The sequence below is a fragment of the Ranitomeya variabilis genome, chromosome 4, assembly GCF_051348905.1.
Source record: "Ranitomeya variabilis isolate aRanVar5 chromosome 4, aRanVar5.hap1, whole genome shotgun sequence".
In the NCBI taxonomy this organism is placed as follows: Eukaryota; Metazoa; Chordata; class Amphibia; order Anura; family Dendrobatidae; genus Ranitomeya; species Ranitomeya variabilis.
The window spans coordinates 586984047-587006509 of record NC_135235.1 but is presented as its reverse complement, the minus strand read 5'-3'; the positions used below and the strand labels follow the sequence as shown (position 1 = coordinate 587006509).

The 22463-nt window shown below is 44.9% G+C and overlaps 1 protein-coding gene across 3 annotated transcripts; it reads left to right on the top strand.

The window, feature by feature from the left end:
* The first annotated feature begins 811 nt into the window (after nt 1-811).
* Nucleotides 812-20162, top strand: LOC143765924 (protein spire homolog 1-like). 3 transcript variants are annotated; one of them, XM_077253127.1, is made up of 16 exons: nt 813-1138; nt 1556-1587; nt 2336-2518; nt 2910-3035; nt 3127-3192; nt 4972-5136; nt 5496-5573; nt 5656-5782; nt 6205-6329; nt 6452-6533; nt 9223-9365; nt 10699-10821; nt 16347-16414; nt 16877-16904; nt 17527-17669; nt 19270-20162. In XM_077253127.1, the coding sequence occupies exons 1-16, from the start codon at nt 913-915 to the stop codon at nt 19523-19525; spliced, it is 1971 nt and encodes a 656-aa protein (XP_077109242.1). In that variant the 5' UTR covers nt 813-912; the 3' UTR covers nt 19526-20162. The 3 variants fall into 3 exon arrangements, with proteins under 3 accessions (XP_077109243.1, XP_077109242.1, XP_077109244.1); XM_077253129.1 differs by lacking the exon at nt 19270-20162 and adding an exon at nt 17921-18435; XM_077253128.1 differs by lacking the exon at nt 10699-10821 and having other exon boundaries at nt 812-1138.
* The last annotated feature ends 2301 nt before the right edge of the window (nt 20163-22463 follow it).

Here is a 22463-nt window from a genome sequence, read left to right as displayed (position 1 = left end):
TTTCCTCAGGTCAAGTCAGTATGAGAAAAAAACGCAGATCTGCACTGCCCCATAGAATAACACTGGTACAAGTATTATGCAATAAAACACAGCATAGCACTCGTCCCGTGCATACGCTCATGTGAGCGAGCCCTAGAAGACATTACATGACAGGAAGGGTTTTCAGCCTCTGGATGTAAACAAGATTGTTTCCATTCATAGGCTATGTGCACACGTTGCGGAATGGTGTACGAATTTTTCCACACTGTTTTTGCAAAATCCACAGGTAAACCGCACTGCGGATTACCTGCGGATTTGCCACGGATTTACCGCGTTTTTTGTGCGGGTTTTGTGCAGATTCCACCTGCGGATTTCTATTGAGGAGCAGGTGTAAACCTCTGCGGAATCCGCACAAAGAATTGACATGCTGCGGAAAAAACTCTGCGTTTCCGCTCGTTTTTTTTCTGCAGCATGTGCACTTCGGATTGTATTTTCCATACGTTTACATGGTACTGTACAACACATGGAAAACAGATGAAAATCCGCAACAAAATCCGCAATGTGTGCACATAGCCATAGACAGCAAGCAGAGATCATGAAAATGATGTGGATTTGGAACACAAAGTCTAATAAAAAGCTGGAGAACTTTTCCTTATAGATTTATTATAAAGCTTTACACATTTTTTGGTAACAATTTTCACAAATTACAGAAAAAGTGCAGTTTCGTGGGTTTTTTTCACTGATCCTGCAGTCTGCATGCAGATAAAGGGTTAAAACTGAGTGTTGATTGTGGAGATTGGAATGGTCTGTGGTTTATAAGAAGAAGGCAGGATGGCTCCTGCTGACAAAGCACTGCATATAAGACGGTCTTGTGTTGGTGGACATTAGAAACTGACTTTTTATAATAGGGAGGGAGAGATTTTGGGGGGAATCATGAATGAGCCGAGGCCCACTGAGCTTCACGGTAAAGTGAGGCTCATGGACATATTAAAGGAGTCTGGACAGCCGGTCAGCGAGGAGCAGGCCTGGGCCCTGTGCTACCAGTGCAGCCGTAAACTGCAGCAGATGATACAGAGAGATGGATATTTCCCAGCGCTGACTGGGACAAAGCACATCTACATTCACCACGACGGGGCCGTGTCTTTTGTGGACTCGACTGGTAAGTGAGGCGGAAAGTGAGGGGTTGTCGCTTCTATGCTTCCTTAAGGATGCAGATATATTTGAATCATATGGCGTAGGGAACCATAGATACCCTGACCTCGCCTTCTAAGTGAATGTGTGTTACAAGATGGCCGAACAATGGTGCAACTTTGAAACTTGTAGGCCCCAAATCAAAATCTCCAACAGGACCCCAGTTATCATGGGTATAGTACTGGTTTCCTTGTTGGGGGGGCAAAGGAATCTTTTTGTTATCTTCCCCCTCCCCTGCAACTGCTGTACATGAGCCCATATTCCCAATTATAAAGTGCCCCCTAGTGGTGACAATATTATTATGCACTCCAGAAGAAGATCGCTACATAATTATCAGCAGTCTGTATGCATTCTGCCCCTAAATTCTTCATCTTCTGGTTTCTAGATGCAAAGGACTCAAAACTGTCTGAGAAAAAGGTATGTCTTCTCTTAGAAATGCTGGTTCAGCAGACCGTATTGCATGTGATGGGATTATATATTCTGCATGGCAGACAGTGGTATACATGGGATTAGATGCAACAGCTCATCAGACTGTATCATATGATGGAATTAGATGCACTGCTCATTTGACAGGATCACACATGGTATGAGATATAGCAGTTTAATGGGGATAGATATAGCAGATCACCATACAGTATATGGAGATATATAATAATGTTATACTGAATGTGTTTAATAAAAAAAATGTGTATGTGTGAAGACTTGCACGCTGACATCCTCTGCCGGACTCTGGTCGCAGCTTGTATTGCGGTGGGACCCAACGGGTCTCTGCGTCGTAATAAACTTCAGCTGCACATATGTCATCTACAACACGTCCAGGTGACCTACAGGTGCTTCTCACAAAATTAGAATATCATCTTTGCAGGTTTTTTGTTAATTATTCTAATTTACTGAGATAATGACTTTTGGTCTTTCATTGGCTGTAAGCCATAATCATCATTAACAGAAATACTTGAAATTGATCACTGTTTGCAATGACTCTATATAATGGGTTTCACTTTTTGTATTGAAGAACTGAAATAAATTTAACTTTGATATTCTAATTTTGTCAGAAGCACCTGTATGTGCTGGTGTCGGCGTATGACATGATTCTATTAGATGCAGCAGTTCGGCAGACAGTATGGGACTTGGATACACTAGCAGCTCCACTTCCTGTACCCTGCAGGTTATAGAGCATCTCGGGAAGGCAGTGTACATGGCTCTGGACTGGGGTCTCAGCAGTGAGATGGAGCGTGTTTTGAGTAACTCCCTGGACAACCTTCTCTTGTATATGTTGGACTTTAACACTCCTAACAGCAACTCGCCCTCAGTAATGAAGCAGGCCTTCACCCTGAACAACATCATCAAGGTACTGCATCATCCACACAGGTGGGTGGGAAAGATGATGGTGGTGGAGATCCCCCTTAAATCGCCTTCTGTTATGATTTTTACCTGTGATTCCGGATGAGAATTATGCTTTAGGCCGGTTTCACACATCAGTCTCCGGTAAGTTTGGTGACAGTTTTCTCACGTACCGGAGACGGTTGCCACATGTGTGCCGCACGTAGTACACACACGGAGGACACTGATATCTCCGGTACCGGAAATATCAGAATGTGTGAAACCGGCCTTATATAGGTCAATAACCTTTTGCCATCTCAGACTTCCATTACAGGAAATCTAGAGCTGCTGTTGCTGTTGCTGATGCTGTTGCCGTTGTTGTTACAAAATTAACCCAGTCACCTCCCATCTTTGTATAGGAATGTGCCGAGAGACTGTTTGTTCCTTCCGAGGCTTCCACACACTACAAAGATGTGTGTCGCAACCAGTATAATGAATATAAGAAGATCCACAGCCTCCTGCAAACCATACAGATCGCCAAACAGGTGCCAACATCTCCACCAATGCCAGTTTCCAATTGTTGTGGCCAATGCATATTGGCCTCCGCGGCTTAATTTACTACTTTTCTGGTTACAGAGTTTGAAGAGACTGGAATCAAAAGATGAACTAGAAGATGAAATGCTTGTAAAGTATGATAACTGGGTATGAAATCGATACTTAATTTAAAAAAATATAACACACACACACGAACACACACACGAACCCATTCTACGCCCGGGTGGTGAGCATTTATATTGGTATATGGTCTGCATCCTGGTATGTGCTGCTACCATCTTGCGCCCTCATCCTGTTTTGTGCGCCTCCATTTTGTCATGTGCTACTCTCTTCCAGCATCCCCATGCTGTCATGTGCTCCCATCCTGCGCCCCAATCCTGTCATATGCAGTAAAAGTCACTGGTTTGCTGCGCTGACGTATATTCTATATATATATTCAGTATAAAAATGGTGCCCGGACTGCGCAGGTGCAGTTTCCGGCGCCACAATCCTCATCCCTGGATGCGTAACTCTGTGGGGTCCAGACTGCGCAGTCTATAAAGGCTTCGGACAGAGTGACGCTCCTAGCATTATATTATATTATAGATATATTCACACACAAACTATATATATACCGTGTATGTGTGTGTGTATATGTATATGTATGTGTATATATATATATATATATATATATATATATATATATATATATATATATATATATTTTATTATATTATGCTGCAAGAGCAGGAATGCTTTAAAAAATAAAAAAAATGGCTTATATTAACAAAATGCAAATTTGATGAACAAGAGACATAAATCTTAGGCTTGTGTAACTCCTTCTGTCTCTCATGTGATCCCAGACAGGCTGGATGATGTGAGATCAGGGCTTTGTTGGGCCATATCATCACTTCCAGGATTCCTTGTCCTCCTTTATGCTGACGATAGTTCTTCATGACATTGGGGTCTTTGCTCTGCTGCAGAATAAATTTGGAGCCAATCAGACGCCTCCCTGATATTACATGGTGGGTAAACTGCTGCCTGTTATCACCGTTGAGAACTGTAAAGAAAGTGGTTGGCCAAGAAAAATTGGTGCAGCAGATAAGATGCATTATGCTTACTTCCATTTGAAATCAGAAGATATCCAGCAGTACCTTCAAATAAGAACTAGAAGAAAAAGGTAGGATCCAGCTAAACCCACCTACTGTTTGGAGAAGTCTGTTCCGAAGTGGTCTTTATGGAATAATTACAGCCCAAAAGCATACCATTGATGTGGAAATGAGGCCAAGTCACTCAACTATACATGAAAACATAGGAAATCGGGTGCAGAAAAATGGCGGCAGGTGCTATGGACGGATGAGTCAACATGAAATATTTGTCTGTAACAGAAGTCATTTAAGTCCCTGACTGAGTGTCTACAGTAACAGTGAAGCATGGTGGAGGGTCACCTAAGTTTGGGGCTCCATTTCAGCAACGAGTTGGGGATTTGGTAAGGATGAATGGTGTCCTCAATGCTGAGAAATACAGGCAGGCCATCAAGTAATACCATCAGGGAGGCATCTGGCTCTAAATGTATTCTGCAACGACCCCCAAACATACAGCCAATGTCATTAAAAACAATCTTCAGTGAAAAGAACAAGGAATCCTGGAAGTGATGATATGGCCGCACAAAGGCCTGACCTCACATCATCCAGTCTGTCTGGGATTACATGAGGAGACAGAAGAATTTGGACAAGCGACATCCTTAGAAGATCTGTGGTTAGTTTTTTTTTTTTGTTTTTTTTTGGGGGGGGGGGGGGGGGGGGTTTGCACACCCCACGTAAAACTTTTACACTTGTCAGTATAGTAAATAACTTTTTTTTTTTTTTTTCCATATTCACTGAAGAATTGGATGTGGTTAATATATCACCTGACTTGCTTTGCTTCCCCCCCCCCCCTGCCTTATAGGGAGCCCTATGGAGTGATGTGATGAATGAGCTGAGTCTTGGAGTCAGTCTCCGCAGCATTGATCAGCGTTCCTACAATGCGCTACCCATAGTGTATACACTTACGCCATATGAGCTACTGATGGACGACATCCGCTCTAAGAGATATACCCTACGGCCGGTGAAGGTGATACTTTGCTTATCCTTACTGGGGTTAAATAATCTGATATATACTGTATATTAGTCACGTCTAAAACTGCATTCAAAATTGCCTTAAGTGTTAGTTGGAGTATGGTGCACTGCGATTTGTATTTCTTTTTACAACTTCACCCCGATATAAGTTTTCCTACAATGCATCATGATAGGACATGCTCTGCACAGATGGCAAACCAGCTGGGGGTGGGGGGCGGTAGTAGTTGCAAATAAATTTGCAGTTCTTTTAAAGCCGCTCTGGATGTGATCAAGTATAACTCAATTTTGACACTTATGTACTTTACAAAAAGTTTCCTATAGACAGCATCCTAAACATCAGCTCTTTTGTTGCAGGAATGTGATGTGAACAAGTCCAGCAGAAGTGAAGAAAATGTCATTTTAGACCTCATTCGCGCACACATGCTGAAACCGGTACAGCCTTCTCTATACATGATGTGACTGGTGGGATGACACAGTTGGTGACTGAGATTTTTTTTTTTTTTTCTCCACCAAGGCATCAGAAAGAAAGCTGAAAGAACGTTCCCAGGAAGAGCCGAGTCTGCACGATCTACTAATGTCAGAAATAAAATCTTCCAAGAATCTCAGATCCACCTCAGATGTGAAAAGAAGTTTAATACAAGGTGAGGAGTAATTCTGACATGTGTTTATGAGCTGGGAAGAAGTGTTCCTAATGGTGATATAGATTATATTTATTTATTTTTTTTTCCTTGTTTCTGCTACTCCATTTGAGACATGGCCCTCACCCCAGTGTATAAATCGGGTCATAGCCTAGTGAACATGGGCTTTAAGACACCACCCACATAACAGTTGTGGACCACACCCACTTGGCTAAAAAGGCTACACTTATTTACAGGGGAGATAACCCCCATCAAAAATGGAGGCACAGAATCAAAATAAGTCAGATGCATCAGAACAAGATAAAAATGACCTAATCTTAACTAGTGGCAAGTTGTAAAGCCTCTGTCGTCTCAGGTTGTCTCGTTCTTGCTATGATAAACTCCGCAATGCTATTTTATTTTTTTTTTCCACCTCCCTCTTTTAGATGAGGAATTTAAAATTTCAAGCAATGTGTGCTCAGTGCAGAGAGAATATTCCTTACACAGCTGTCGAATCGGGAGCAGGTGGAGTCTGCTGCATGGTGCCGACCCGCCGGACAATGGAGTTGATGTAATCTTATATTTGCTAATTAATGGTGATGATTGGGTTTAAAATGTGCAGGTTATGTAACGGAGGTAAAAAATACCTACCAGTTAATGGCTTATTTAATAGCTGGGTTTTTTTTTCTTTAGGGCAGAGTCGGCTGGCATCCTGAGTGTAGTTCTGAATCTTCATCTGAACACAAGCTTTCTGACCTGACATTGAGCAGCACCGGTAATTGAGGGGAATCTGGATGAGAATCACATAATTGCTGGTAAACTACAGATGGCATGAGCGCTCTGTTGGGAAGTTTCTGCAAAGACTAAGGCTTTTATAATGTGCATATTCACATGATTCCACTGTAAACCTACCTGTTATACAATTGGAAATGTCTGACTTGATAACTGGGTGTTACCAGCTAGGAATGTTTCTTTGCAGGGCTGCCACTAGGAATTTCGGGGCCCCATACTGGCAACATTTTCGGGGCCCCCTTAAGACTCCGCCCTGGCTCCACCCCACGAACTGTCCACAGCCCCCCCCCCTGCTGTCTCTTGGAAAAACTCCACTTCTCACCAATCACACATTAACAGTTCCCATCACCAGATCACACACACAGCCAGCAGATTTTGTTTTGGCCAAAAGGTTTTTTAATCTGCCACGATGACAAGGGAAACTCTTTTGGCCAGGCCCTACTCTAACTCATTAAATATTTGTTAAAATATGCAATTAAATTTAGGTATTTTTATTTATTTTTCAAATGGCCAATAATTCCACATACAAGGGACAAATACCACAATACCATGACCAGACACACTATTATCACCACAGTGACCTATAATACTATCTACAAGGAACAAATACTGCCACACCATGTGCAGACCACATATTACCACCACAGTGACCGAACAATATCACATACAAGCGACAAATACCACCGCAGCATGTACAGACCACATATTACCACCAGACAGTGACCGAATAATGGCACATACACGGAACAAATACCACCACACCATGACCAGACCACATATTACCACCACGTTTTGACTGAATAGTACAATACTGATCATTAATAAAAAAAAAATACTATCATCGGTGCCATTATACACAGGAGATCTGTACTTGGTATGCAGTGTCTGTACAGGGATCACCAGTGACATTATACACAGGAGCTCTGTATATAGGGTATGGTGTACATGTAATACAGTGATCACTAGTGACATTATACACAGGAGCTCTGTATATAGTGTACAGATAATATAGTGATCACCAGTGACATTATACACAGGAGCTCTGTATACAGTGTATGGTGTCAATGTAGAGGTAACATACTGACTCACCAGTGACGTCTCTAACTGAAGTCCTTCATCTTTGCATTTCTTTTTAATCCAGCGCAGACCGCCATCTCTACTTTCAGCCAGGACTTGTCTCTGCATAAAATAAGTTATCTAGAGCACCGCTTCCAGAGCACATTCCCCACTTTTTCCCTTTCTTCTACACTACACATCTGAATAGACGTTCACCCACCATTAATATATAATTGGTTATTATGCAACCCACCATTCCAAATATAAACTATAATCCACCACTGTGCCCCCCACTATCTGTACATAGCCACTTTCCCCATTTTATAAATTAATTAGCACCTGTACTCTTTCCCCAATTTATTTCCAGTCACTTAATTCTCAACGACCCCACTATGTGCCACCTGCTCTAACCCTTACCCCGATTCATTATACATGCCCCTTCTGCCTCAATTCATTGTCATGTCTTCTCTCTCCCACCCTCTATTCATTATCAACTGCTCTTCCCCACCCTCAAAATTCATTATTTGCTCTCCCAACCTTCAATACACCATTTGCTCTCCCTACCCCCACCTTCAATTCAATTGCTGTCCACCGTCCCTCACACTCACTTGATGTGCAGTCCCCATCACCCTCACATCATTTGCAGTCCACCTTACTTCATCATTTAGTCCCCTATCCCCCCTTCACTTCATCTGCAGTCCCCCTAACTTCATCATTTGCAGCCCCCTACCACTTCATCATGTGTAGTACCCCTTCAAACAAAATTCATTATCTGCAGTCTCCATCACTCCCACATCATTTGCAGTCCCCATCACACCACTTCATCATTTGCTGTCCCCATCATTTGCAATCCCCATCACCCCCACCTCATCACTTGCAGCCCCCTAACATTTCATCATGTGCAGTACCCACACAAACACACTTCATCATCTGCAGTCTCACTCCCCTCCACCTCACCCATTTAAAAAAACAAATGTTTTGTATACTTACCTCAGTCTTTCCCAGGGGGGCCACGAGTTTTCAGCAGTGAAGCAGCAGCTAGAATGTTTGGGCTGCTGAGAGGACCTGAAAGGAGCCCATACATTTTAGCTACAGCCGAGCAGGAGCTGCATAGCCGACTAGGTAAGACTGCCGTGCACAGCTCCAAAAAGGCTCCCGGGCCCCAGCGCTGACGTGTGCGCCGCAGTGCACAGTATTTTAGTGCACAATGGGGCCCGACCAGTAGAAGCACAACAGTGGGGCCCCTCTGTGTACTGCTGCTGACCGGGCCCCATACAGCAGTAAGGACAGTAATGCCCTGATGGCAGCCCTGTTTCTCTGCACACTTGCAATTCCCCAATTGGTAACGTCAGAGGTGCGTCCATACACCGCCAAGGAGAATAGTGACCCCAAGTTGTCTGTAAATTTCTAATATAAATGCCAGGACCATGGCAAAGCACACAAAAAAAGATATAGTTGGCATGTCATTGGAATGTGTTTTATTGGCACAAATCATATAGTAACATGGTTAGCAAGGCTGAAAAGACATCCAGTTCAGCCTATATTCTGTCAGAATCTGTCCGGACGGATTAATGACTCTTCCTTTTTTGAGCTGATTCTCAGTCCTTACTCCCTAGATCTGTCTTTTTTCCCCATGCTGACGTCCTCCCAGATGGACTTAAGGATGAACAGCATTTCAAACTGTCAGAAGCAGATGACATATTCTCACAGAAGGTCCAACTCCTATGAGGGCTCCTTCCAAGGCAGCAGCTGTAGCCAGGTGGGTGTTCAAGAAATAAAGTTCAAAATGTCTTTTGAGCGAGGATCACAGCCATATCCCTCCACGTACTTGCCTCCTGTGTGCCTCATTCACACCCATTTCATCTAGATGTGATTTGGTGCCCAGGCTCCATCACACAAAAAGCTTCTTGGCAACTCTACTTTCTGGGAATTTTTGCTAAAGGTACCGTTACACTAAACGATTTACCAACGATCAAGACCAGCGAATCGACCTGGCCGTGATCGTTGGTAAGTCGTGTGGTCGCTGGGGAGCTGTCACACAGACAGCTCTCTCCAGCGACCAACGATCAGGGGAACGACTTCGGCATCGTTGAAACTGTCTTCAATGATGCCGAAGTTCCCCTGCAGCACCCGGGTAACCAGGGTAAACATCGGGTTACTAAGTGCAGGGCCGCGCTTAGTAACCGGATATTTACCCTGGTTACTATTGTAAAAGTAAAAACAAAAACTAAATACTCACATTCTGATGTCTGTCACGCCCCCGCCGGCGTCCACAGGGTTAAGACTGCTTTCGGCAGGAGCGCTTGCTAATGGTGCGCTGCTGCCGAGAGCTTCCTGCACTGAATGTGTCAGCGCCAGCAGTAACAGCGGTGACGTCACCGCTGTGCTCTGCTTTACGGCTGGCGCTGACACATTCAGTGCAGGGAAGCTCTCGGCAGCAGGGCGTGCATTAGCAAGCGCTCCTGCCGAAAGCAGTTTTAACCCTGTGGACGCCGGGGGACGTGACAGACATCAGAATGTGAGTATGTAGTGTGTTTTTTTTTTTTTTTTTTTTTAACTTTTACAATGGTAACCAGGGTAAATATCGGGTTACTAAGCGCAGCCCTGCACTTAGTAACCCGATGTTTACCCTGGTTACAAGTGAACACATCGCTGGATCGGCGTCACACACGCCGATCCAGCGATGACAGCGGGTGATCAGCGACGAAATAAAGTTCTGGACTTCTAGCTCCGACCAGCGATATCACAGCGGGATCCAGATCGCTGCTGCGTGTCAAACACAACGAGATCGCTATCCAGGACGCTGCAACATCACGGATCGCTGTCGTTCTCGTTGGAAAGTTGCTCAGTGTGAAGGTACCTTTATTTGTCTAGGAGGCCTCCCGTCTTTCCCGGAGTCTCCCAGACATATCAGAGTTAGTAATTATGTGATAAGATAAGACTGCCCTGCAGCTGGCACATCCTATGTTCAGCTGAAATTGGTGGTAACTAGGGCAGCAATGACATTAGGTGCCTTTGTTTCCATTAATGATTCTTATCTAAACGTTAAATGAGTGCCGACCCAATCGACAAACTTTTGGTGTGAATTCCAGAGTTGGCGCACTCCAAAGATTCGCCTTCCTCCAACAATCTCTGAATTGATCCCTGTAAGAAGAACAATGGTCAAAACTGAGATGCTGCTGTTTACATCTAGTAAAGACTTCTCTGGCCGCAAGGTAACTTCAAGAAGCATGGGTTTATGGACAAAAAATATTATTCAGTCGTCATGACAGCACTAACGAGAGAGGGGATCCGCCCTTCAGGGACAGGAAACCTACAGAGATAAAAGGGCGGCACCTCTCTCCCGCATCAGTTGGTTTCCTGTCCCTGACAGGGGACCCTGCAGAGGCCTTTGGAAGAAGGCGAAGAAATTTTGACCCAGGTCCGACTCACCGATCCTGGAGGCGGGATGGCCCCTTCCTCGGTGTTGATCGTGACGCTGGAAGTGCCGCACCACAGAGGGCTGTGGGGGTAGGCAACAGCACGGCAGGAGCAGCCTTCAGGGGGAGTGCTGTCTCCAGGGGTGTCCCATCGCCAGGTACGCGTGAGTATACTGTGGGAGGCCCTCCATTCCCTGGCGTCCCCTCTCACCAGCATTCTAAACGGTACTCACATCGCAGCAGCGGTACTCTTACGGCCGGCACTACACTGGAGCGTCCCCTCTCATCGGCGTCTAAACAAACACACACAGCGCGGCAGCGGTACTCTTGCTGCCGGCACTGCGCTGGAGCGTTCCCTCTTCACCGGCATCCTAAGCAGCACGAGCACTGCGTTCAGCGTCCAGGAAGCGTCGCACCGGAGGTGACGCGCATAGGGGGGCGGGGCTTAATTCGGCAGCAGACAATGACGCTCGGCGCATGCGCCGTGCGTCGCGCTGGGGAAAACATGGCGGCGCCCGGCGGTCTCTTTTGTATAGTCGGCGTGCGCGGATTTTTCGGGTATTTCTGGCGGCGCTACTTCCAGACGAGGATCGTGGCGCCATTGGCGGGGGTCTTGGAAGGGGAGGGGCCTCCCACACGCCAGATTGTACCAGGCAGTTCACCGGAATTGGCCGGCTGTCCCCCATCAGGGGGAGGTACCTTTAGGGGGCCGGCTATTTAAGGATTCAATGAGGGCTGCTTCATGCTTCATGTCCATTGTTACAATGGAGTCTCAGGAGCAGGACCAGTTGCCTTCTGTGCAGCAGTGTTTAACCCGGGAGAAGCCCCATACAGCGAACACCCAGCGACGTTCTAGTGGCAGTAGTCGTCCTGGAGGTAAAGCTGATCAATCTGATAAAGCCGGAAAGTCCTCGAGCCGGATGGATAGTGCTTCGGTGGAGAGGGTCCCCCCGCAATCTTCGGTACCACTTGGACACTGTAGGGGCAGGCCAGATCCAAATTCTGCAACATCCCGTGTGTGGGAGAACACCTATTCGGTCCGGTTCTGGACGAATTATTAGAAAAAGCGGGAGACAGTAAGAAACAGTTTCCCTACCTCGGTAGGTCCTCTTACAGAAGAGGCGCTAATAGAAGGTGGTTTGATCGAACAAGACCAAATAGAGAAAGATCCAGATATGATGCCAACAAAAAGAAAGGTAGAGGCTACATGTTTAGCTCCTTTAGAGACAACAGGAAGCCACAATGACTGGCGGACCGGGTAGGAGGCAGGCTTCTAGCCTTCTATCCGGCATGGCGTACTATATCCAATAGCCCGTGGGTCTTGAACATTGTGGAGTCTGGTTTAAAGTTTGACTTTCGATTCACTCCTGACGACAGGTTTCTGGTAACACCATTGCGTTCTTCCTCCACAGAACAGCTGGCGTTAGAGAGTGAGGTCCAGGAACTCCAACAGAAAGGCGTTTTGGTGGAGGTTCCTGAAATACAGAGGGGTAAAGGATTCTATTCTCCCCTCTTCTTGATTAAGAAGCCAGATAACACTTTTCGCACAATTATAAACCTGAAAAGCCTAAATAGATTCTTGTGGATCCCGTCATTTAAAATGGAGTCGGTCAAGTCTGCAATAAAGTTATTGTTTGGCGGGTGCTTTATGGTCGTCTTGGATCTGAAAGACGCGTATTATCACGTCCCCATACACGTAGACCACCAGTGTTATCTAAGAGTTGCAGTCCTCTTAGGAGAATCAATAAGACACTTCCAATACAGGGCACTCCCCTTTGGTGTTGCGGTGGCCCCTCGGGTATTCACTAAAATAATGGTGGAGGTTATGGCGCATCTTCATGAGCAGGATATTCTCATAGTTCCATATCTCGATGACCTATTAATAATAGGAAACTCCGAATCACACTGCACGTCCCAACTACACAAAGTAATCGCAGCCTTGCAAAGGTTGGGGTGGATAATCAATTTTAAAAAGTCACGGTTGCAGCCTCTAGAGATTCAAGAATTCTTGGGTCTCATATTGGACTCAAGGTTACAAGAATGCCGTCTACCTGACGTTAAGTTGGAAAAGATCCAACGACAGATTCTTGGAGTGATTGCTAATCCAGTTATAACATTGAGGGGAGCAATGTCACTGTTAGGCTCACTCACGTCGTGCATCCCGGCAGTACGATGGGCCCAATACCACACCAGGGTCCTACAGTGGGAGGTTCTGTACAACACTCGTCGGTTAGAAGGTCACTTGGACAGTTTTCTTTCCTTGTCAATTGCCACTATTCAGTCTTTACGTTGGTGGTTACACGCTCCAAACCTTCGTAAGGGGGTACCCTGGATAAACCACATATCACGAGTATTAACCACAGACGCTAGTCCCACGGGATGGGGGGCGCATATAGGTGAGATGTGGGTCCAGGGGGTTTGGTCACCCTCCGAACAGAGTTTGTCTTCTAACCTCAAAGAGTTGTTGGCCGTAGAACGAGCTCTGAGATATTTCCTTATATCCTTACAGGACCATCACGTCAGAATATTCTCAGACAATCAGGTAACGGTAGCTTACGTTAATCACCAAGGGGGAACCCGATCCAGGTCCTTAATGGAGGTATCGGGTCGTATCTTACAGATAGCCGAGAATCATCTACGGTCACTAACATCACTGCACATAAAGGGGAAGCACAACGTTGTAGCCGACTTTCTAAGTCGAAGAAAGCTCGGGCAAGGAGAGTGGGTGCTCAATCAGACCATCTTCGATCAGATCACCCATCGTTGGGGATACCCACAAATAGACCTCTTCGCCAACAAAGAAAACAAAAAATGTCGTCGATTTTGTTCCCTAAATCCCAGAGACAATCCGGTGGCGGTGGACGCTCTCCTGATTCCTTGGCACTTCGAAACAGCCTATGCCTTTCCCCCGTTGAACTTGATCCCGATAGTCCTCAGAAAGATTCGGGAGGACAGAGCTCATGTGATTCTGATAGCGCCATTCTGGCCCAAGAGGCCGTGGTTTCCTTGGTTGAGGAAAATGTCCATTTCTCAACCATGGATTCTCCCAGAACTCCCAGACCTCCTCTCACAGGGTCCGATCTTCCATCCACGAGTGGCCAGTTTACATCTGACGGCGTGGGATTTGAAGGGTCATTATTAAGGAAAAAGGGATTTTCTGAGGGACTTATTAATACCCTATTAAAATGCAGGAAAAACTCCACAACAAATATTTATGTAAGAATCTGGAGAAAATTCCTTTCAGTCTCAGGATCGGTTATCAGTCAGAAAGCTAGTATTCCAAAGATCTTGGAGTTCCTGCAGAAAGGTCTCGAAATGGGGCTAGCTACAAGCACCCTCAGAGTCCAGGTTTCAGCCTTGGGGGCACTGTATAATTGTGGGTTAGCTAAAAATTATTGGATTGCTCGATTTATTAAAGCGGCCGCTAGATCAAGACCCATCATTAAAAATAAACTAGCCCCGTGGGACTTAAACTTAGTCCTCTCAGCGTTAACGGAACCCCCCTTTGAGCCTTTAGAATCTGCATCTATAAAGATCCTGTCCTTAAAAACTGCTCTTTTGATTGCTCTTACGTCTGCTAGGAGAGTTAGTGATTTGCAGGCCCTCTCTAGACTAAGGGTACCGTCACACATTGAAATTTTCATCGCTGCGACGGCACGATCCGTGACGTCGCAGCGATCGTATGAATATCGCTCCAGCGTCGTAGACTGCGGTCACACGTTGCAATCACGGCGCTGGAGCGATGCCGAAGTCCCCGGGTAACCAGGGTAAACATCGGGTAACTAAGCGCAGGGCCGCGCTTAGTAACCCGATGTTTACCCTGGTTACCAGCGTAAACGTAAAAAAACAAACAGTACATACTCACCCGTCGGTGTCCTTCAGGTCCCTTGCCGTCTGCTTCCTGCTCTGAGTGCAGCCGTACAGTGAGAGCAGATCGCAGCACCGCTGTGATCTGCTCTCACTTTCCGGCCGGCACTCAGAGCAGGAAGCAGACGGCAAGGGACCTGAAGGACACCGACGGGTGAGCATGTACGGTTTGTTTTTTTACGTTTACGCTTGTAACCAGGGTAAACATCGGGTTACTAAGCGCGGCCCTGCGCTTAGTTACCCGATGTTTACCCTGGTTACAAGCGAAGATATCGCTGGATCGCTGTCACACACAACGATCCAGCGATGTCAGCGGGTGATCAAGCGACGAAAGAAAGTTCCATACGATCTGCTACGACGTACGATTCTCAGCAGGATCCCTGATCGCTGCTGCGTGTCAGACACTGCGATATCGTAACGATATCGCTAGAACGTCACGAATCGTAACGTCGTAGCGATGGAAATTTCAATGTGTGACGGTACCCTAACTCCATATATGCAGATTAGAGAAGATAGAGTAGTATTAAGAACGGATCCCCTCTATCTCCCAAAAGTAGCATCTAGGTTCCACAGACTCCAGGAGATAAATCTCCCTACCTTTTGTCCTAATCCTAAAAACCCAAAGGAACTCAAACTCCATACATTAGATGTCAAAAGATGCCTTCTTAAATATATTTCTTTAACAGATCCCTGGAAAAAAGACAATTCCCTGTTTATATCCTATCAGGGAGTCAAAAAAGGGTTTAGAGTGTCCAAAAACACCTTGAGTAGATGGATTAGGGAGGCAATTTCTCTGGCTTATTCAGCAGGTGGCCTAGAAGTCCCGGAAGGCGTAAAGGCTCATTCCACTCGTGCCATGGCATCTTCCTGGGCAGAGAGATCGGAGGTGTCAATTGAGGACATATGTAAGGCGGCCACATGGTCATCTCCGTCTACTTTCTTGAATCATTATAGATTAGATCTTGGTAGCTCCAATGATCTCACATTTGGTAGAAGGGTGCTGGAAGCAGTAATCCCACCCTAATACTCTTTTCTCTGTAATTCTCTCGTTAGTGCTGTCATGACGACTGAATAAATACTCAAGCTACTTACCAGGTAGCGGTGTTTTTCAGGAGTCCATGACAGCACTCCTATATTCCCTCCCTTTCTACTGGTATGGGTTTCATCACGATAAGTATATTCTCATGTAGGTTAATCTTCTACAAAATTTAGTCACAAGGTGAAATGTGTTAAGATATTTATGTGTTACTAATCAATGGAGGTCCTCTCATGCTCTGTAATCCAACTGATGCGGGAGAGAGGTGCCGCCCTTTTATCTCTGTAGGTTTCCTGTCCCTGAAGGGCGGATCCCCTCTCTCGTTAGTGCTGTCATGGACTCCTGAAAAACACCGCTACCTGGTAAGTAGCTTGAGTATTTTTTAATTAGGTTTTTTTTTAACAAACTTATTTTCCAGACTTGTTCCAGCTGTTACCGGAAGAATCTCTTTTTCTCCTGGGTTTTCTCATGCAAATTCTGTGACAGGTACTAACATTTTGTCTTTAATAGAGGCTGAACATGTGACTGCTTCACACTACTTTAATAGAGATGTGGGTCTTGGGGTGGGGTTTCTGCTAAAAAACCCTAGCTGGTGTATGGAGGCAAGCTTAGTCAAAGCTTTATGGGAGGAAAATGGTATGAAAATGTGCTTGTCAGAAAGAAAACTGCTCTAATCTTCGTCAAAAAAGGCAGACACACCATCTGTAGACTGCTGTTTCAAGGCCCTTGGCTCTCTCCTGTACAGAGCAGGGTATTGGATAAAATGCCGTTAATGCAGTACTGGTCATCTAAAAAATCCAAATTACGTAGTACCTAGAGTTGTACGGAGCACTCACAGGACTGCTTAGTCACCCCCATGTATCTTTGCCATCTAGGTTTTGCAAAACTGCTCAACTTTGTTTGATTTGATGTGGTCTGTTTTTTTTTTTTGTTTTTTTTACTTTTCAGGCCCATATGCCCCGACTGTCTTCTTGAGGTAAGTTTAGGGTAGATCAATTGTATTTCTATAGGCTATTCCTTTTAACCACCAAATAAATCTGACCTCTGTTCGTGTGTGTTTTTTTTTTTTTTTTTATGGCCCAAAGCATTCAGTCCTCCCTGAGGCGGGCCCACCTGGGGACAATGGCATAGCATGTGGGGGGACCATAGTCATCTGGCAGTGGCTCTCGTACCGAACACGGGAACATTGAGTCTAGCACTTCAGTGTATGGGGGAGTTGCAGAAGATGGTCATCAGCTGAATAATTCAGCCAAAAGCTTTTTTTTTTTTTTTTTAACAGGAAATTCATTAAAAATCTGCATTTACATAAAATGTACAGCCCAACTCAAGTTTCACACGATGGCTTTTTTCTGGGCATGGTTAGACAATAACACCATTCCCTGTTATTGTTATACAAAACAGACCAGAGTTTGAAATGGTACCCAAAAAATTGTAGTATGTTTACCAATATATTACATCCTTATGTAAACCAATTATTTCTAAATATGAAATATTTTTTTTTTTTTGCTGGAACAGACTAATATCTGATTGTAGTCCTGACAACTCTTTGCTTTTCTGGGGGTTGATTACATAGCAACAATTTGTGCTCTTCTGTGCAGATGATGATGCCTTTCAAGCAATGCATGCATTTGCCGATCAGCTTCTTCAAAGCTCTAGTTTTGACTCGGGACAATGATCCTTTATGCCAAGCGGAGAAAAACAAGATGTTCTATAGGGAGGTCATGCTCTGGGATTTTTCCAGGTGAGTCCAGATGTGCTTTGTGTTTAAATTTTTTATTTTTTTTGTCCTGAATTCACTTCGTTTTTACAAATTGGGATGGATTCGGACAAAAATCCATGTTTTGCATGTAATTGGTGGCACAGATGAACAGTCTAAAGAATTGTCATACCTTTTTACAAGGCAGAAAACAGAGTAAATTGCTAATCATGGCACTTTCTGCAGAGTTCTCGAACTCCCATCCTCTGAAAGTGATCTCTAATCATTGCCTTTAGGGATGAATACTATTCTGGACCAATGGGCACTTTCCATTCATCTGTATTGACTTGTTTTGGGATACAGATGAGTATATAGAACATCTGGCCCTTTTTGCTAAGAGCTTCATTCTTTCTCCATATCCCAGGAACTCAAGATTTTTCCCATGTCCTTCTAGTTACAAAATTGTTGGATGTTAAGATAGAATTTGATCCTTTTGGAAATAAGTTGTGGTCAATGTCTGTCTGCTGCCCTCGAGCTTCCATTTAGGTATTTGCCAACACACTTCTATATTTTGACTCAATGTATAAACAGGACCTATTTATAAGGTGTCATTTATACCCATACAACAGCAGTGATTGACAAGATATAAGGCAACGTGTGTTCATTTAATGGTCTGTTTACATGGCCTGTACCCAACTCTATGGGGCCTTTAAAGGAAATCTGTCACCCCAAAATTGGCCTATAAACTAAGGCCACCGGCATCAGGGGCTTATCTATAGCATTCTGTAATGCTGCAGATAAGCCCCTCGATGTACCCTGAAAGATGAGAAAAAGAGGTTAGATTATAATCACCTAGGGGCGGTCTGATCCAATGGGCCATCGGCTCCTCCCATCTTCATATGATGTCGTCCTCTTTTCTTCCTGCCACGGCTCCGGCGCAGGCGTACTTAGCTTCCCTGTTGAGGGCAGAGCGAAGCACTGCAGTGCGCAGGCGCTGGGCCTCTCTGACCTTTCCAGGCGCCTGCGCAGTGCAGTACTTTGCTCTGCCCTCAACAGGGCAGATAAGTACGCCTGCGCCGGAGCCGTGGCAGGAAGAAAAGAGGACGACATCGTATGAAGATGGGAGGAGCCGGACCCGGATAGTGACTCCCATCGGAACAGAACTGGGACCGCCCCTGGGTGAGTATAATATAACTTGTATTTCTCATCTTTCAGGATACATCGGGGGCTTATCTACAGCATTACAGATTGCTGTAGATAATCCCCTGATGCCGGTGGGCTTAGTTTATAGGCCAATTTTAGGGTGACAGATTCCCTTTTAATACAATCATTCTGTTCCCATAGAGCATACATATTGTCAGCAGCACATCTGTTTACACGGGATAAACCAATCGACTTTTAATGCCTGTGTGAACACTCATATCTGTTGATGAGCAAGCATTTTGCTAGTTTTTCATCTGATCAGTAGCCTGGGTACAGATGACTGAGTGAATGTTTTTACGAATGCAGGTTTGCAGATTATCTGCTGGTGTAAATGAGCCTTAATTCTGTGTGGGTCATTTTTGGACTAAACTGTAATGCAGAAAGATTTTTAAAAATAAATAAATAAATAAAAAAATCCACGTTTGTCATCTTTCTTCATTAGAGTTCCCCTGGTGTTTGAACCCAAAGACATAGAGGACAACTTGGCTTTTCGCAAGAGGATCATGCACAACTGGATATCCATGGATATCTGTATAAAATGTGAAGAATATATCTTGGATGTTTTAGATATGAGCAACCAGAGTGAGTTCCCAGTAAGCTCCTTGAAGTCTCGCAGCATTTCAGAATCTTCTCCCATATTACAAGACCTTAATAAAAATGGTCTGGATTCAAGGACCTTCATTCCAGCACCATTCTGAGTTCTGCTCTTGAGAATCATACTTTTATGAAAACTCTACTATCTTGGAATCAAAAGATAATGGTGGACTCTCTGGGACAAAGGGAGAACCTTAGATTTTTAATGTGCATCTGAATATTAACTTATTTGTTTGTGGTGTCATGTTTGGATGACTAGGCCCATCTGAATAAAATTATTTTCTTTCCATTGACGTTCCTAGCTCCCTGGTGGGGCGTACAGGGTCCATAATCTAAATTAATTTATAATGTAATGGTCATTATCAAATAATTGACTGCTACAATGACTGAAATCACTGGGAGGGTGGTGCTTATGATTTGTAACTTATCAATATTTAAGAAATGATTAATATTTTAATGTAAATACATATTTGTCTTTTTTACAAGAATTTTGCACCTTACTATTTGCTGCACTTCCTGAATGCAGTTTCTGAAGAGTGAATCACTAGACACATTTTTGGCATGTGGTGGGCGGGTAACTCTAGACTTTTTGGCTATAACTTATGTTTTCCCCTTTTATGGTTTTAGGCCTGGATGTATTCTTTAAGTAGTTATATTGCTTTTATTTTGGCCTTATGGTAAAATAATTAGTAATGTATATTCTGTTAACTGCAATTTTGAAAATAAAGTGCAAGAATATGATGCTGGTCAAAATGTCTAATTTTTGAGTCCCCAGTGCTAAGAAATGAAAACTGAGATGGGAACCATGTTATTACATGGAATTTTTTGATTAGGATATTGGGTCTTTAGGCCAGGCTTCACTATAAAATAAAACTATATATTTTAAGGTGAGAAATCATTGTAGCTATATATAACTTTCTACCTGCTACATCAATATTTTCGCTCACCTTAACATATATAAATGTTTTATATTAGAATTTTACAGTGAAGTCTCGCTTAAAGACCCAATATCCTAACCAAAACGTTTCCATGTAATACCATGCTCACATATAAAACAAAACTATCTTTAATGGAGAATATATAAATATATATATATATATATATATATATATATATATATATCTCCCCAGACGCAGAGCCGCGGGGTACTCGTCCGTGACCCTGCTAAGGGGTGTCCAATGAAAGTTGTAGGTGGTGGTGCAGGTCGCGATGAATAACGAGGACACAGGGTTGCAGTCTCTTTACCTCTTTACTGAAGGCTTCAAGATCCTCAATCCAGAGTACAATTAACAGGGCTGTCTGAGACCGGCCAGTCCGATGGCACCTCCAGAGTTCCCTTTGCAGGTGGAAATCTGTGCCTACCTTCTAGCGCCTGTGTGTTGTAGTACTTCCCTGCTGAGCACCACGGGATAGTCCTCACAACTGTTGTGTCTGTTTCTGATGTTCTTTCCCACAACTTATGTCTGTCCTGATGTTGTTCTCCATCCCCCAGATGATATGGATAGGACGCACCCGTATGACGTGTAGGCCTGGAGTTCTTCTGGGACCCTAGTGACTCCCCTCTCCCACAGTTGCCCCCTATGTCTGCTTAGGTGATTTAGGTGAGACAGCCAACCTATAATTAACTGTCCTGCCGTTAGTTTGAAGTAATTCTTGGAGCCCAATATTTCCTCGGTGTTCCGGCTACGTGCCTCAGTAGGGTGTTGCCTCGATCTTACAGCACGACTCCTACTGGTGTTATCTCCTTTTTGCTTTGAACTCGTTTCTCACTCTCCACAATAAACCTCGCTTCTTGTCCTTTCTTGAGATACCGCCGCGATGTAGTGCAGGCGCGGTTCCTTAACGTTCTGTCCCTTTTGCTAGGCCTCTGTCAGGATCCCACCCCTGACAGGGACCCCCCTGAATCTTCCCCTGCAACACCCTCTGCCACAGGATGTTGCCTGGTTCCAACCCAGTCAGCTTCTCCCTAACTTTCTATCCAACCCCCAGTTTTACCAGATTGTGAGGGGTGGCCTAATACATAGCACCCTTAGCTCCCCCTGGAGGCCAGACTATGAAGTGTATTGGTGTCTGTGATACCTGGTCAGGTGAACTCCTTCAGTGCCATCAGACATACCATCACCCCCCCCCCTAGCGGTGGAGCGACCGTACTGCAATGACCAGGACTCTGGGGCGCTGCACGTCCGTGTAGGGCAGGAACTCCGGTACTGTTTCCAGGAACAGTTTCTTCGCAAAGAGTTTTTTCTTGTAAAACCAGTAGAGGGCACCCTTAATAGGGTGCAAACTATTTACATCACAGTTTGTGAACCATTCACAGTCCATGATTCGGCAGTCTTTTCAAAATAGGGGGTATAAAGGAGTAAAAAGAAAAACCAAAAGCAAAAATAAAAAGCAATAGGGATCCCGGGTAAACAAAGGGATCCCTTTAAGAACAACCCTGGTCGGGTACTAGCAGCAGAAGACACAAAAGACGAACAGTTAACTATTTACAGTTTGTAGGGCTTCATTCTGTCTGATTAGGAGACGGTCTCCTCGTCCCAGACAGGGGTCTGGGTGGCCACCGTTTTAGTTTCGGCGCCAGCTTGAGCACCAGTTACCACCGCAGCCAGGCTTCCGGCCACCACAGTGGTGGTGGTAGCAACAGTGCAGGTTGTGGTCTTTACCACGGTGCAAGTTGGAGTAACCACCGTGGTCTTTGTAGTAATGGTGGATCAGTCGCAGGAGGGTGTCTTCACCGCAGGGGGCTGTTTTGCTGGCACCTTGGTTGGGGGTGTCACGGGGTCGTGCCTCTTGTGGACATTCAACGCGAACCACCCCTTCTCCCCAAAGTGCCAGGTGTAGGTGACTTGGTCCCCTGGGTAGAGGTCCCGGTTCGGATGACCCTCCCTCAGGTGGGACTCAACATCCCTCCAGTTAACAAACACTTTGGCGTACAGGTCCGGTTCTTTAATAAAGCCCCAGCCTCCACGGAGCTTAAAGGCGATGATGGTGCCCTGCCTGCGTGGGGCCTGATGAGTAGTGGGGTCCTTGCGGGCCCGGTCC

Bases quoted from the DNA above. Each gene is read 5' to 3' on its own strand.
- LOC143765924 (XM_077253127.1), top strand. From the start codon at position 913: ATGAATGAGCCGAGGCCCACTGAGCTTCACGGTAAAGTGAGGCTCATG. The intron at 6,534-9,222 runs GTAATTGAGGGG...CTTACTCCCTAG, and splicing joins CCTGACATTGAGCAGCACCG to ATCTGTCTTTTTTCCCCATG. The intron at 16,905-17,526 runs GTAAGTTTAGGG...TCTTCTGTGCAG, and splicing joins GCCCCGACTGTCTTCTTGAG to ATGATGATGCCTTTCAAGCA.